Source organism: Diabrotica virgifera, chromosome 9 (genome assembly GCF_917563875.1).
Source record: "Diabrotica virgifera virgifera chromosome 9, PGI_DIABVI_V3a".
Taxonomy (NCBI): domain Eukaryota; kingdom Metazoa; phylum Arthropoda; class Insecta; order Coleoptera; family Chrysomelidae; genus Diabrotica; species Diabrotica virgifera.
Window position 1 is genome coordinate 218,444,729 of NC_065451.1, and position 17,799 is coordinate 218,462,527.

A 17,799-nucleotide genomic window follows, 5' to 3' on the forward strand; every position below is an offset into this window, starting at 1 on the left:
AAGTAAGACAAAGAGTTCAAATATTGACTTCCAGTTGTACTTCCCATAGCTGCATAATATTTACAGACAGTAAGAGTGTCGTTGATAAACTACCTAACGTACATAAGTCCCAACAACTCAATCATATAGAACTGGAAATTATGACTCTTTATAATAAAATTGCAAATTTAGGAAAAAAACATCATTATATCATGGATAAAGGGACACGCAGGCTATTAGGGGTAACGAAATAGTAGACAGGCTAGACAAATCCGCCCTGGAAATAGGCGAAGAACTTCCCATGAACTTACTACCCATTTCGGATATTGATATTATTAGACGACACCAAAAAGAAAATTGGCAAATGTATTACCGAAACACTAGAACTGGTAGTAATTACAAACAAATTCAGCCTGAAATTCCCATTAAAAGATGGTTTCATTCTGTATCAAAGTGCCATTTCATAAGAGTTATAAATAGATTGAGATGTAATCATGCTCTTACCCCCCTTCGTATGTACAGTTTGGGTCTCACAGAGTCACCTAACTGTGAGTGTGGAATAGAAGGTGATCTACTACATATTCTCCTCGAGTGTTCACATCAATCAGTAAATATAAACAAATTTTATGATAATTTTAATACATTAAAAATTCCACTTCCGGCCCATCTGAAAAATTTGATATTTTCTGAAGATATTAATACATTAAAAACAATATACGAACATATCAAAAACTGTAAATATAGATTGTAGCAATAAAATTTACCCTGTATTTAAGTAATTTTGTTAAAACAAAGTAGGCATGTTTGTTAAAACAAAACAAACATGTTTGTTTTGTTGTTAATTTTTTTAAACCCTGTAGATTTAAGTAATTTTTGTATATTATAATTGAAAAAGAAAAGAACAAGAAAAAAAAGAGAAACGAAAAATAAAAAAAGAGAAAAAAAGCAAAAAAAGCAAAAAAAGCAAAAAAGCAAAAAAAAAAAAGAAAAAAACTAAGAAGATGTAAAATTCCGAGATGTTGAATCGGGTTTATGTCTTAGCGTAGTAAAAAAAAATGACAAAAAATTATAATAAAAAAATAATAAAAAAAAACAAATTAAAGATATAAAAAAATACAAAAAAAAATAAATATGTACAAAAAATATTTACAACCAAAATAGTGTATTATTTAGATAATAATTGTAATATGTTAGTTTGTTATGTATTTACGAGTTAGAAATACAGAAAAAATTCCTCTGACTGAAAAAACAAATTTGTTTGTTTTTAAAATAACAAAATGTCTAGCTAATTGGCTCGGCCAAGGCCATCAAATTCACACAAAAAACCCACACAGTTCTACTTCCGGACATGTTGGATGAAAAAATAGGGCTTACGAAGTCCATTTGCTTGTTCTAGTGGTATTAAACAAAAATATTATATAATATAATTATAAATATCCCAGAAAGGACAGCTGAATATTGAAAAAATATTTCGGCGACCTCTATAATACTACTTATCGTAATATATCATTGCCCTTTTCATAAATAATCCGTTTTTTAAATATAAGTAACATTTTATTTTATTTCGAACCCATAAAATATCTAATAAATTTCCAGAAAGCTACAGAAATGCGATGCCGTATCTCATTTTTTACAAAATAAATCTGCTCTTCTTTTTACAAGGGTAGGTCGCATCTTGTGCACTAAACACATATATCCTCATCATTTTTATCTCTTTGTCCCTTTCTCTATAAAATTTACTGCGATTTTTATAATGGTGGTGTATCGTAATAAAAAAAACTTATATATATCAAGAAAGCTGCTCAAAGCTAAAAAATGCGGCAGAAGTATATCGTCTGGCATCGATACATAGGAGAAAACCAATCAGGATATTGTCTTTTCATGTCAACTTTATCCTTCGGTGACTTCGGTTGGTTTACAAGAACACTGTCACAAGTCGAAAAATATTAATTTTCAGGAGCAATGTTTTCAAATTTTAATATGCTAGTTTTCATTAGTATAATTTTTTAGGTGAAAAATAATAGGTAAATTTTTTTATAATCACAAGGGGCCCATTATTGTCAATTAAATTTAAGTAGAAAGACAGTGCCTGCGCTCAGTTTTTTACCTGTAGTTAGCATTTGTGGCAGACAATAGTTACAGTTGAGTCCGCGAGTCTTTACCCGTGCGTCATTAATACCTGGCGAGATAAAACACATACTTTTTATCTAGCATCATTCTCTTCCACGCATGAAACTAATGACAAACCAGTTGCCGCCTGTTATTAAGTAAAAACACATGTCATTTTTATGAACGATGAACGATCTAGACTCAGTGCATGAGTGCATTGAAAAGAGGTACAAAGAAAGACGATTGGGGATGTTTTCACATATTTTAAGTACAATTTCTGACGTTTTGGTTTGTTTACTTTTGTGGCGTCAGTTTGTTCACTTGTTTGCTGTTATTTTGTCGAATTTTTACATTTTGAAGTTTTTTATAGTATACAAACAGTTGTTTTCACATCTAATTTTATATTGGAGTTAGAAATTTTATGATAAGTTTATGTTATATTACGATAAATTTTGACAAGGTACAAATAACCTCATTGTTGACACATTTAAGGAATGCTTGTGTTTAATGTTCTGCCAAAGTGAATAAAATAACAAGAAGAAAATATGTTATCGAATTTTTTTTTAAATTGTTTATTTATTTATTAATAAATGATAATTTGACATTCTACTTATTTGATAACGTCAAATTTTATACTATAACCCGTGATCAGAATAATACTCACTTTCTGTCACTTACTGTTGCGTTTAGTAAACTGACTTATTTCGTATGCTTTAAATGATGACGCACTGGTAAATACTCGGGGACTCAAGTGTATTTATGTACCAAGTCAGTAAAATTATCGAACGAGTCTGATATTATGAGCAGAGCGAGTCTAGTGAGCGAGGCTAATAACAGACGAGCTCGATAAAGGGTCTTTACTGACGTGGTGCATACAAAATTTTATCGTCAACAATTTGATATTGGTGAAATTAAAAATTTCATGACAGTGATGACAGGTGACTTCTGCATGATGGCTGCCTTCGATTTTTAATCGATAGTTATCAATATTGAATAATTCTAAATCGGTAAAGTGTTGATTTATTTTATATGAATACAATTACAAAATACTACACAATTTCACTTTTTGACATTAATTTAATTAACAATGTCGTAAATTTTATACAATATTTTTAATAATTAATGTAAATAAATTGTAAGTTAACTCAAATAAATAATCGATTACTGCCATCGACCACCTGCATTCAATTCCGATTAATCGCGGCAGGTAAAGTAAAAAACCTTCTTTCAGTACAATGAAGTGTTATTTGCTGCCCCAAATGAGTACAATAATGAATGACTTTAGTGACGGTTGGCAATAAACAATATTACCCTAGTCAAAAATAATGATATTGCACATAATAACTCTCTATAATCGCGTATATCCTATCAGGAATACTGACATAAGTCGAAATGTGACTGTATTGCACCTAATAATTCTTTATAAATACACATATCCTTTGACGAATACTTATCTAAGTCGAAATGTGACTGTCTTGCATTAAATATTAAATAAAAAAATAACAAAAATTACGTTTCAATTTTAACTTGTGACACTATTCTCCAAAAAACACGTGGTAACTTCCAAAACAACTAATATTGTACCGCTATTCCTTAAAACGTAAAGCATGGGTCTGGCAAAGTCAAACTGTCATAAGTTGCCATCTACCGGTAATTACATGAATGCAACTTTTAGCAATTTTTCCTATAATAAAGTTTTTAGAGTTGGTTAGAGGGTAAAGGTCAAGAATGGCAATTTTTGAGTTGTGCCGTTCTTCCAAATCAACGACATATCAGGCTATCCAGAAAGTACGTAACGTTTTGGAATAGACTCTACCGAAAGTATACTTTTCCGGACCTGATTGTAGGAAGCAAAGTTGTACTTTTCCTCCCTAGGGAGGAAAAGTAAAAGTGACGTCATGGTATTTCATTCATGAAATATAACTTATTGACGCCCTGTACAATATCTATTTTCTATTACGTAAGCATCTGTACATTTTAACGTTTATTTATAAAACACCCTGTATTTTGCAGAACGGTAAAAAACAGTAAATTGTTATTTTGATATAACAATGTTTACATTAATAATTTGACTTGTATTTGACAGTTGACAGTTATATTGTAAGTACTTGTTAGTTTTAGTTTTAATAAATTTTGTTGGTTAGTTACATAAATAAATTAAGTAAAAATTAAAAATGACTTGTTATTAATTTGAGGAAGGTGGAAAAACCATATGTATAACATGGGAGTAAAGTGCTTTCTCCTCCCTTGAATGATTACTGCCCTCCGCTACACGTCGGGCAGTAAACTTCATTCTCGGGAGGAAAAGTAGCATTTTCCTTCTTTGTTATACAAATAGCTATTATTATATGCATTTGAAAAAGATAATCCAATACTATTTTTCTACATCTCTCCCAACAAATTCAGACACTTATCATAGCGATCAACTAGCTTTGAAATACCATTGTCATAAAATTCTGCCGCCTGAAATTTCAACCTGGTGTTCAATTTCAAATTTCAACCTGTAGCTCCGCATCGTCATCAAAGCGCTGCGTTTCAAGCCAGGTCTTGATTGCTCGAAACAGATGGTAGTCGCTAGGTGCAAGATCCGGGCTATAAGGCGGATGAGGAAACACCTCTCACTTGAATTGAAGAGACAAGTTCATCAGTCACATTTTAAACAGCTGTTACAAAATAACGAGAAGATACAGTGCCTTCGCGCTGGCACGGCTGAACAGCTACTGAACGGAAAAACGCCACGATGCTAAGATGGTCGCGCTAGCCCCGCCCCCTAGCTGCTATAGATCAAAATGTATCAAAATCATTTTTATCTCTTTGAACCTTTTCTCTATAAAAATCCACAAGGAAGAAATTCCTGTAGTTGGCTGTATACCATTAATTGCAAGTGAAATTTAATAAAAAATTTTCTCTTGGTAAAAGGTATATTAGTTTAAAAAGCCCTAAAGGGCTACAAACATATAAACAAAACGTTTTCGCTCTGTAACAAGAGCATCATCAGTGTTACCTAAAATAAGTATAACCATATTAATTAAAGCAAAATGTTAAAGTTAAAATGTTGTTACCTTGGTCATCATTTTAACTTTAACATTTTTCTTTAATTAATATGGTTATACTTATTTTAGGTAACACTGATGATGCTCTTGTTACAGAGAGAAAACGTTTTGTTTATATGTTTGTAGCCCTTTAGGGCTTTTTAAACTAATATACCTTTTACCAAGAGGAACATTTTTTATTAAATTTCACTTTTTCTCTATAAAATTTACTGAGATTTTTATAATGGTGGTGTATCGTAATAAAAAACTTATAATAATATATATCAAGAAAGCAGCTCAAAGCTAAAAAATGCGGCAGAAATATTCTGTCTGGCATCGATAAATACAGAGCAGAAAACCAATCAGGATATTGTCTTTTCATGTCGAGTTTACCGTTCGGTGACTTCTGAAAACTGTATTTACTTATAATCTCTTTGTGGTTATTGACAGGCTGTGTCGGAAAAAAAGTTGGAAAAACTTTTTCCAACCGCGGAAGCGAAAACTAACACAAAAAGTATATACAAAACAGCTAGTATAACTTTTTTAGAGTAAATGTGAAATAAATATTGTTGAGAAACTATTTTTTTATTGTTTTTATTAAAAAACATAATGACTAAAAATATATTGCTGCATGTGTTGATAAGCAAGGGTGGCCATGGCCAACCTGTCGATCACGATCATAGATGTAGTAATAATAAACTAGATTAGATAAACTAGAACTGGGGGGGGGGGAAATTAATGAAGGTGCTTTTTTAAAGTTATTACTCCACTTTTATCTTTAATGCTGTTTATTTTATATTTTTTGTGTTCTTCTCATCTTTAGGGTTCTGTGGAATAGTTTTTAGTTACTTTTGCCATTTTCTTCCATTTTATAACCGAATTTTTTCCAGTTATATGCTATTGATTATGTTCAAAATAAGAGAGCTAAAAGGAACTACAACGTTAACGGAATTTTATTGTCTCATGTGGTCAGTGGACTTCTAAATTTGAAAAAACCGCGGAGTGCTACCATTTAAATGGGTGCGTTTTTGAGAAAGGGGTGAATTAGTCCCTAGGCACAGGGTGAATTAGGGTGAGTTCTATGCACTTTTGGTACAAACACGTCTACAGGAAAATTATTCCAGGTTAAATTTACTATCGAAATATCACATTTTAAAGTCAAAAATATTTTTTTTACAAAAATATATTCAAAAGAAAAGCAAGAAAAAAAAACACGACAGAAAGCAATTTTGTTTTTTGCCCCATAACTTTTTTCCACAGAGATATTGGTATAAGCATTGCTTCAACGAAAAATAACTTCCATCCTTCCTCTTTAAAACGAAGTTGGGATTTTTGGGAATTTTGGGCCTTTTTCGCCATTATTTCGCAAACATTATTCTGTAACTTTTTTCTACGTATTTTTAGGTACCTATATACAATGGTACATTTAGTAGAAAGAGAAGTTAATTACCTTTAAAATGGCCTATTTTATAAAACTACACGGCTCTTTTTAAGCAAGTTATGCTTTTTCAAGGTTTTATACTTTTAATGATTTTTGATATTTTTAATGATTATTTTTTAAATTTTCATTATGATTTTTTTCTTGTCAATTTAGGTATACACATTGTAGAACATCAAATGGTTATTTCCTTTTCTTTAAAATGGTGTATTGTAAAAAAATTTAGGACTATTTTTAAACAGGACATCATTAGGATATCCGAGGGTACCCGTAATTTGAGAAACATTTTAATTTTTTTTTATTTTTTTCAATTATAAGAATGTAATTGCATATTATAACATAATATTTAATTCCAAATAACTTTTCTTAATAACACTTTTCGATATTTGAAATATAAAGGTACTTTACTCTTGACCGAAATTCATATTTTTTAACATATCTCGTACACTATTGATAAAATTTTATATCTGATGATTGCATCTTAGGTTTTAGACTATGCAGAGCAGTTTATAAAGAATAATTTTGTTTCATAAAGTTAATAATAAAAAAAAATTCCATCTGATTCCAACTTAGTGGGACCTATTGCATGTGTATATGTCACATTTTGAAAAAGCATAGCTTGTTAAAAAATAGCCCTAGATTTTTTTACAATACACCATTTTAAAGTAAAGAAAATAAGCTTTCTTTTTTATTATACAATATATATACCTAGATATTCAATTAAAGAAGTTATAATGAGAAATTTAAAAATAATCGTAAAATATATGAAAAATCATTCAAAGTATAAAAATTTGAACAACCATATCTTGCTTAAAAATAGCAACACAGTCTTCTACAATAGGCCATTTTAAAGGCAATTGACTTTTCGGTCTACTAAATGTCCATTGCATATCCCTAGAGGTACGTAGAAAAAAGTTACAGAACAAATTCGAGAAGTAACAAGGAAAATGGGCGAAAATCGCTGTGAGTGGCAAATTTTGAAAAATCATATTTTAGAAACTATAAATCATAGAGACCTATACCGCACGTCATTTTAAAGAGGAAAGATGAAAGTTTTTTTCCATGAAGCAATACCTATACCTACCTATATCCCCGCGGAAAAAAGTTATGGGGCAAAAAACAAAATTGCTATCTTTCGTGTTTTTTTCTTGCTTTTCTTTTGAATATATTTTTGTAAAAAAACTATTTTTGACTTTAAAATGTGATATTTCGATAGTAAATTTAACCTGAAATAATTTTCCTGTAGACGTGTTTGTACCAAAAGTGCATAGAACTCACCTTAATTTGCTCTGTGCCTAGGGACTAATTCACCCCTTTCTCAAAAACGCACCCCTTTAAATGGTAGCACTCCGCGGGTTTTTCATATCTAAAGGTCCATTAACTATATGAAACAATAAAAACCCGTTAATGTTGCAGTTCCTTTCTCAAATACATAATCAATAGCCTGTTATTTCTCTTTGATGTTGTTACTAATACTAGTCCAGGTTAATAAGGTTTTTTCTATGACACTTCAACAGCCAGGGTACTGAAGCGTTTTTTCGACAGGTAATACAGATAAAAAACAAATTGTAACTATTTCCTGCGTAGGATCTGGCGGCCATTTTTATTTCCATGACCATGCTTTCCAGAAGTATATCTGATCACCCAGTTTTTATGTATTATACAACCTACACATGCAGTCACTATTTTGTCTTCTGATACGCCACTATATGTTGAGGTTTGATGATTTTCCATTTTTACCATTCCTTGTCATTTTTTTAGTCCCTGATATTGCTAGTATACTTAATTCTGCTACCCATAATCCTCTACTAGTCCTGTTTCTTTACTAAGCTCTTTATGCATAAATGATAAAGAACAACTTTATGTTTCATGCTCCAATTTTTCAAAAGATATGCCTATTTTTTTTTCATCCTAGATGGGTCTATGTGTTTTATACTTTTCATTCTATGATTTAATTTATAATTGTCCATTTTCATAGCCAGGGTTTTGTCAGTTTTTGCCTTTATCATATTCCTTGTTCTTTTACCACAAATTGTCTCCGTTTTTACTTCCGTTCCATCTCCCCTACTCTTCGTTTCTTTAATCCCAATGGTTTAAAAATTCTTTTTTCCATATCCAGTCCTTTCTGTCTAATATGATCTTTTTTAAAAATCTAGTTTTACCGTTTTACTACTTTCCGTAAGTTCTTTGCATTTTTTAATTTTGTATTTTTTCAGTGTAAACAATTTTTATTAAGTAATTTATGAATGTCTTAAATTAAACTAATTTTTATGTATGTCTCAGTAAAATTACTAGCTATTTTATTCCTTCATAAAATAACTGAAACGACTCATAAAACTTTGAAAAACAAAAGAAATAAAAAATTCATGGGAAACTTCATATAATTTTAATGCAAAGAGATAATAGAGTCCTGGAATAAAGTCCCTATAAAATAGTATCTTAAATATTTAAGATCTTTTATTCACAAAGATAGAGAAGTTCTCTTCTTTTCGGAGATATTAAGATTGGAGCGTGTTTCTAAGCACAGGATATTCTAAGAAGAACTAATCAAAACCATTTGAATGGGTGATTGGAAAAAGGATAACATTCCAAAAATATGGCGAATTAAAGTGAGATAGCCATTGGATGAATATTTGTATCTTCTATCCGCTGAGCGAAAAAACGATAAAATCGCCGGCCTTCTTGATGTAAAAACATTGTTTTTGTGTAGAAAAAGGATAATATTACTGGAATGTTTTACTGAATGTAATACTGCAAGTATTTTTATCAAATAATCCTGCAAAAATCAGTTGTGAGGCTGTAAATTTTATGACTCTTTATGATATGTGCGAACATACCACATCCCCTCCCACTAGGGAGTGATACATGATGATTTTTTGCAGGATAGTTTGATAACAATTTACTGATAATATTGTCCGACAAATTTTTACGGGAAGGTTGAGTGGTTGAGAAAGTTAATTTGTCGGTCCCACCAAAGTTTTGAAACCTCTATATTTTTACGAAACCCTCCCGAAAATTTCCCGAAATCGATAAGTTGTTCGACTCGGCATTAATAACTGAATAAAAAAAGTGTCATAAGATGTTCTTCTTTTTCTTCCTTCTTGTATGTAAGCTTTAAAGCCTGTTTCTTCTTCAATATTAGCCTCCTAAATTGTTTAAGTTATCGCACCATATTTTTCTTGGTCTGTCAATACTTCTTCGTCCATTTGGTGACTTATCTCGTGCTAATGGTACTATCTTATCCTCTACCATTCTACTAATGTGTTCGTTCCACTCCTGTTTCCGTTTTGTCACCCATCCATTTATGTCTTCTACATTACATCATCTTCATATGTTTTCGCTTCTCTCCCTATCCAACAGATTTTTCCCTGATATTCGTCGGAGTATTTTCATCTCTGTTGTTTCTAGTAGTCGTCTCGTTTCAGATATGTCAGGTCTTGTCTCCGCCGTGTATGTCAATATAGGTCTAATTTCTGCTTTATAGATTCTTGCTTTTGTGTCTTGTCATAGGTGTTTGTTCTTCCAGATTGTGTCATAAAGAGATCCCGCCGCTTTACTTGCTTTTAAGCTTTGTTGTCGTACTTCTTCTTTAACATCTCCGTAACTGGTTATATCTATTCCCAGATATCTAAACCTTGCTTCCTGTTTTATTATTTTCCCATCAATTTCGATTTTACATCGTAGTGGATATTTAGATGTTGTCATTTAATATTTGGTTTTTTCTGCTGATATTATCATATTGTATTTTTTGGCTGTTGTATTGAAGATGTCTGTTAATCTTTGAAGATCGTCTGTATAACATACATAATATTTGGATTTCTTTGTTCCACCCATTCTGTAACCATGACCTTTACGTACTGCTTCTATTATTTCGTCCAGTGTCATAAGGTAATAATTTTTATTAATGTTGAGCCCAAGGACTATATGTAAAAATACCTGTAAAACACTTCATCTGACTAATACCACATAAAAATGCCGTAAAATTTCTGAACTTTGATAATTAAACTCATAAAACTGGATTTGATTAATCTTAACCAAGCTATATCATTAGTTAATGGCCTATTTGGTAATTAGTAATCAGTATTTACTCCCACTCTTAATTTCCATCTTAAAATTACCCACCGAGAAAAGGGCATTAACGGAAATTTTGTTAATGATCCGTTAACCCTTACACCCTAAGTTTCACCTTATAATTACAATTATTACAAGTTAAAAATATTTATTTGTAGAATTATTAGTCCAGTCAATGAAGGTAAAATACAGCGAAACTATAATTTTATGAGAATGCACAGACTTGCTCCAAAATTTGACTATAGGTTCTAATTACCCTCATTTTCGAAGTTGACCCTGTGCTGTAGGGTGTAAACAATTAAGGCATGTACCTATGTAAAAACCACAATGTAAAAAAATTTTAGAATCATTCGAATCGTGGTGCTATCGACGAATCCTAAAGATATTGGGGGTCTCTCACATTTCCAATGAAGATGTTCTTCAAGTGATGAATTCCAAACGTATGAGGCAATTATATGGTTTCACAGTAAAAGAATTATTTCGCGCAGCAGCCGATAGAGAAATGTTTCGGGAATTTGTAAACCTGATGACGGCCAAGGTCTGAATACGGACACGGCGCCTAAATAAGAAGATACATTTTCATGCAAATCAATGGATATACATAAATGCATATGTTGCAGTTTTGTACTACATATTATCCAGTCATATCCTGGACTATAAGGCAAATTCAGAAAATTCCCCAAATCACAAGCCATAATTCGAGGGGATTGAAAGACGGCGCAGAGAGACTAAGAGACTCAAGAGGGACCAGAAAACTAATTGACTGGCGCCCAGTCAATGACTGGGAAGACAAACGGAGCCGATGGCGACCACCAACACGCTGGATGGACGACATTAAACGGATATCCAAGAAATGGCAACAAGACGCACAGAACCGTGGATAGTAGGGAAAAATGGGAGAGACGTATGTCCAGCAGTGGACGGAAGAGGTAGCATGATGATGATGATGATGATGATGATGATGATGATGATGATGATGATGATGATGATGATGATGATGATGATGATGATGATGAAGGACGGCGCGGCGATAATGACGATAAAAATATGCAATTGATTTTCTGACCTCTAATATGCATTTAAGTAAAATGATTTCCGCTCTTATTTAGAGCCCTAGGCCCCAAGTATGTGAAATATGAACTACATACTTCACATATTCTACTCTTTATGTAGAAACACTCGTTAATCTTATTTTCATTTTATCGATTTTAACGCCATATTTGAAACCAAAATCTTTTTAATTTACACTTTGTATTTTGTACCTATCACCTTTCAGCAATCAATTTTCTGTCATCCCCGTCCGCGAAACCTTCTAAATATGTATAGGAAAGTAATAGATCTGGATCCCGCGTATGAAAAAAAAGTTGATTAATAGCAAGCTGAAAATTTGTTAATAGCTTAAGGGTGTCTAGTCGGACAAACTTTGATATAATATAGGAACACTGGAACAGGGGCAGTTTTAATTGTGGAAAAGATTAAAAATTTGGAGCGGTCATACCACGAAAACGGCACATTTATTTTGTCCGACAGAATAGACTTAAACTCTCCGAACAGGGAGTAAACTCTCGTGCAAAAATCAGACTGCTATTTATCACCTGTCATAATTCCTGTCATTTGACATATTCTACATGTTCCACTCATTAAAACGCCCATTTGGTGATAAATAGCAGTCTGATTTTTGCATGAGAGTTTAATCTTTATTCAGAGAGTGTCTGTTCTGTCGGACAAACTACATGTGCCGTTTTCGTGGTCTGACCGTTCCAAATTTTTAACCTGTTCCACAATTAAAACTTTCCCTGTTCCAGTGTTCCCATATATCAAAGTTTGTCCGACTAGACACCCTTAAGCTAATAAAAAATTTTCAGCTTGCTATTAATCAACTTTTTTTTCATACGCGGGATCCAGACCTATAAGATATTATAAAATAAGCGCAATGATATATTTATGTATGTGGGTGTCAGATTGGAAACAAAATGTGTCTTGACAACTTGATTTAAGGTCCAGCAAAAAACAGTTCTATTTCATGTCGTTGAATATTTATTCCAACGATGATGTATCTGCTCTGAAGTTTGGGTTGACAACTCGAAATCAACACCTTGATGTTGATATATAAATATTTCATTATTTCGTGTAGTCGCAGTTTGAATTTTTAGTTTCTTCCAAATAATATTTATTGTACTAAGCCATGTACTTCATAATCAATATTGTTCTGGAAGCTATTTTCTTGTGATATCTTAAGTGGATAGGCGCAAAATTTGCTTGCAATGCTTTTTAAATGCATTAATTTTTTTTCGAGTCCTGAGAAAAATAATTAGTATTTTTGAAAAATTTAAACGTATTGTCCTTTTCATGATCATTTTTCAGTGCGTAAAAAATGATAGGAAAAAGGGCAAGTCCGTGATAATACACATTTATGACATTTATTCTAACATGACATTTTAGTTAAATCTGGCAGTTGTCACATTTTATTTTCAATTTGGAATAAAAACAAATCAATTGTGTCTATTGCATTTATAAAATGGTATTTTCTTTGATTTGTATAGTCTTATAAATTATACAGATTATATTTGTAATATTATTATCTAATTAAAAAAAATTATTTTTTTATTATGGCGCCATCTATCGACAACTAGAATAACTAGAATAAATGTTATAAAAATGTCACCGACGAAATGTAATCACCGACGTGCCATTTTTTCTGTCACATACAATTAGAGAAGAAGACAACAAATAATCCAACCTTGATGAAGTTGAGTAAGATAAAGTTAAAATAAATAAAATAAAATATAAATTCAAAAATAGATATTCACAATTATAATAATAATAATTCAATATAAAATAAATAAATAAAAATAATAATTCAATAAATAATTCATTAAATAAATAAAAATAATAATTCAATAAATAATTCATTAAATTAAAAAAAAACTACCAACTCTCTTCTGAAAATAGAGGGACTCTCTTTATAACTTAGAAGGGAGTTGATAGTACCAAAAATATTTTAACAAATATATATTGTTTCTTTAAATTTGTTAAATGTAATTAATAGATTATGGCAAATTATTAATTGTAAAAATAGATTTAGTAGTTTAGTAAAAAATGTAAAAATATAAAAAAAAATCTGTAATCCCATCAGGAAAAAAACGACCTGGATTAGTCACTAGAGGCCAGGTCATATATATGAACAATAAATAAATAAAAAAAAATAAATGTCACATACAATTTAATGCGTTAGAAAGAAATCGAAAAACTGTGACGCACTGAAAGATGATCATGAGAAATACTGTAGAATGAAAGATTGCATTATACCGAGGGCCGAATGTCCTTGAAAACCTCTATAAAGTTTATTTGAATTTGAATTGAAATTAGAGAGGTGAAAAAAAAAAGGAGAAAATTGAGTATAATTTTTAATTTCATAATCCTATTTAAAAGAAAACCTCTTTAATTTTCTATTTCGCGATCTATTCCTTCATCCCACCAATGCGGGAGTTTCCGCTGGTTCTGAATTTCGTGTCCGATGTCTTCTGCTGCTGCACCCTCTAGGCACATTTTTACCTGCACCATATGGTTGTAAATATTCTTTGACAAATGGCACAAGATGATAGGGAGAGGAAACGCATATGGGAAGAATACATCAAAAATCTCTTTGCAGACGAGAAGCCTGAGATAGAAGTCGTTCAGGAAAAAATGATAGATATTAACAACCTATCTGGTCCCGAGAGCACAATTGAAGACATTACTAGAGCAATAAATACCTCGAAAGACTAGAAAGCAATTGGACCTTATCAAATTCCTGTTAAGTTACTCAGATTGTTAGATGAAGAGAAAATTACGATTCTTCAAAGATTTTTCAACCAAATCTATAAAAAAGGAAAATTTCCTGCCCAATGGCTTGTATCCACCTTTATCCCTTTGCCAGAAAAGAACAACGCAACAAAGTGTCAAGACCACCGACTGATAAGTCTGATGAGCCATTCTTTAAAAATATTCCTCAAAGTTCTTCACTACAGAATCTCCACAAAATGTGATAAGGTTATTGGTTGCTCACAATTTGGATTTCGAAAAGGCCTGGGTACCAAGGAAGCACTAGTTGCAACCCAAGTGCTAGCTCAGAACTGCTACGATCAAAGGAAAGATGTAATGATGTGCTTTATAGATTATGAAAAAGCCTTCGATTGAGTTCAACAAAATAAACTCTACATATACTAAAACAACTCGACATAGATCAAAAAGACATTCGTTGCATAGAAGCTCTTTACTGGAATCAAACAGCTGTCGTTAAGGTGGATAATGAAACAACGCAAGCTCAAAAAGTTCTCAGAGGTGTAAGTTTAGGTTGTATCCCTTTTCTTGTAATTTCTCCAGTCTTCTCCTAATTTTTGTGGTTTCTCGGCTCTGCTGACTTAGTAATTTCTGAACGTACTTTCTCAAAGAAATCGTCTTTTAAGGTTGACCAATGCATTATCATTTACTGCATATCAGTCACTGCAATGCATAATTCTTAATTTGTATCCTATATTGTTAGGTTAATTTTTATCAGTCTCTCACTGATGACCTCCCATATAGTTAATAAAAAAATATATACAAATAACACACCCAAATAAAAATAAGGATAATCCAAGCCGATAAAAATATTTACATTATTATCAAGAAAAAATATAGATTTCGACATAATGAGTCACGGTGAAAGCTATTTTCAAAAACTACAAAAATATTTTTAATAATTAAGTCTAAACAATGTAGCCGGAAGAGCAAAATAAAGACGGTTGTAATTTAGTCAATGACCCCAGATTAAATTTTAATACAGGCAAAATAAGTTAAAAAGAGAATATGTAAAAAAGCATATTTCCATTCAGGAGATGGATGACAACACAGAAACCATCATAAAAGAAAGGGACGCAATTACCAATGATTCTGATGACGATGAGGAAATGATAAAGATTAACGACCTACAAGATGCACGGTTCGGCAAAGATGAAACGTTTTGGATAAACAAACAATATGATCAAAACTGTAATCGCTGTTTACCATAGTCTACAGTCTACAAGCATCTATAAATATGACGAAGTTGTTTAAATTATTTTTTATTTCTGAAGATGTTGTACCAGATGTGGTGACTATTGACGTTGACAAAATTGAAATTTACGCATAATATATTGGACTGTTAATCTGCGCTGGTGCCCTGAGAAGTAATCGAAAACCTGTATTCTACAATAATTCCACGGACTAAGCTTTCATAGATAACCAGCTGGATACGTTTTGATGATAATGTTACTAGAGAACACCCTTAGTAGACAAACCGACCAACTGGCATGTGGTCAAAACCTGATTGAAATGTTCGTAAGTAATTATTATCAAAAACACTATAATCCCGGTTCTCATCTTATCGTTGATGGAGATTCAGTGCCATTTAGTGGTAGATGTTCTTTTAGAGCCTACATGAAAAGCAAACCAGCAAAATATGGGATTAAGATCTGGTGTCTTGCAGATGTTTATACCGCTTATAGAAATTGCAAGTGTATTTGAGGAAACAAGGAAATATTCCGGAACGCGGCCATAGAAGAAGGGTAATTTTAGATTTGATTTTCATTCTGGGCCCTGGTCTAGGAATTACCACAGACAAATTCTTCATTTCACGAATGCTGCAAAAAAAAATAAAACTTGCATTACTCTGGAGTTTATGGCTTGAAAATTACCTTGGTCTCCTACGTAGCAAAAGTAAACCGAAGTATTATGCTCTTAACTTCCGAACACCAACATTCGGCAGTTTCCGTACAGAAAAACAGATCTGATATAAACACATTATAATGCCACAAAGGGTTTCGTAGTCGTAGATACACTCGACAAGATGATTACCGAATAAACCTGCAAAAGACAATGCAAAAGGAGGCCAGCTACGTTGGTTATCAACATTATTGACATTTCAGCAATAAATGCTGTCATGTTTACCATAATTTTGTATAAAATATACAAAAAAAAACACGGGGGCTAGAATTGGCCCCACCTGGTACTAGATAAAGAAGGAATCAAAAAGTTGACTGTGTATGTGTAACTATGTTGATTACCTATTGCACTATGTGTAAAATTATAACGGAAATAAAAAAAAAGTTAAAAAGAGATATCGCTGTAATAATAAACACAGTACGGATAATGTGTATGACAAAAACAATTATGAGTTTAAATAAAAATGAAGATAATTAATAAGAAAATATTTTCTTCCTAATCGTAAATAAACAATATTTTATAAAAATAAAAAGTATTTATAAATAAATAGTAGTTTGTCAATAAATATTGTTTTATTTAGAGATCTCGCTATTATATAAAACAGGACATTGCCATTTTGTGTAGTTACTTCAAAAATTGCATTTGCGTAAATTAAAATAAAAAACATGTTGAAAAAAATTATAGAGAAAAGTGGTTTTTTAAAACCTTTGACTGTTCAAAGTTTAGTGTTAAGGTTACAAAGTGAAAGTTCACAAGAATTGGCTCCAGAAAGGTAAGAATGGATTTTTCTGCTTCTCAGCTAGATGTTTTTTTATCAAAAATAAACTACCAATATTCTTCTCCCTTTATGTAAGCAATTTTGCTTGTTTATTGGCGGGTTATTGCCTTGTGCTACACTTATAGCAGCAAATAATCAAGAAATGTTTGATCTTCTGCGAAGAGTTGAGTACGAAAGCAATAAAGTTGGTCTAAAAGTCAATAAAGTTAAGACAAAAATAATGGAAGTCGACAGATTCGACTATTCAACAGACTCACATGTTAAAGAAATACCAGATAGTAAACACCTTTGTCTATCTCGGGTCTAGTATAACTAACGATGGTAACTGTGAAGCAGAAGTTCGGAGACGTACTGGTATGGCAAAAATGCGATGAGTCGCCAAAACTAAAGTCTGGAAAGACAGATCTATCTCTCAAAATATCAAGATGAGACTAGTGAATGCCTTTGTATTCTCAATATTTATACAGGGTGTCCCGAAAAGAATGGTCATAAATTATACCACATATTCTGCGACCAAAAATAGTTCGATTGAACCTAACTTACCTTAGTACAAATGTGCTCATAAAAAAAGTTACAGCCCTTTGAAGTTACAAAATGAAAATCGATTTTTTTCAATATATCGAAAACTACTAGAGATTTTTTATTGAAAATGGACATCTATCATTCTC

General features: G+C 31.8%; 2 protein-coding genes across 2 annotated transcripts in view; both read left to right on the top strand.

The window, feature by feature from the left end:
- LOC126892035 (uncharacterized) overlaps window positions 1-17,799 on the top strand; it is a 573,784-nt gene that overhangs the window by 222,976 nt on the left and 333,009 nt on the right. The window lies entirely within an intron of this gene.
- LOC126892028 (farnesyl pyrophosphate synthase-like) overlaps window positions 17,000-17,799 on the top strand; it is a 42,234-nt gene continuing 41,434 nt past the window's right edge. The window contains exon 1 of the mRNA XM_050661442.1: window positions 17,000-17,125. Coding sequence (XP_050517399.1) covers window positions 17,019-17,125 — 107 coding nt within the window. The 5' untranslated portion in view covers window positions 17,000-17,018. The remainder of the gene's footprint in view (window positions 17,126-17,799) is intronic.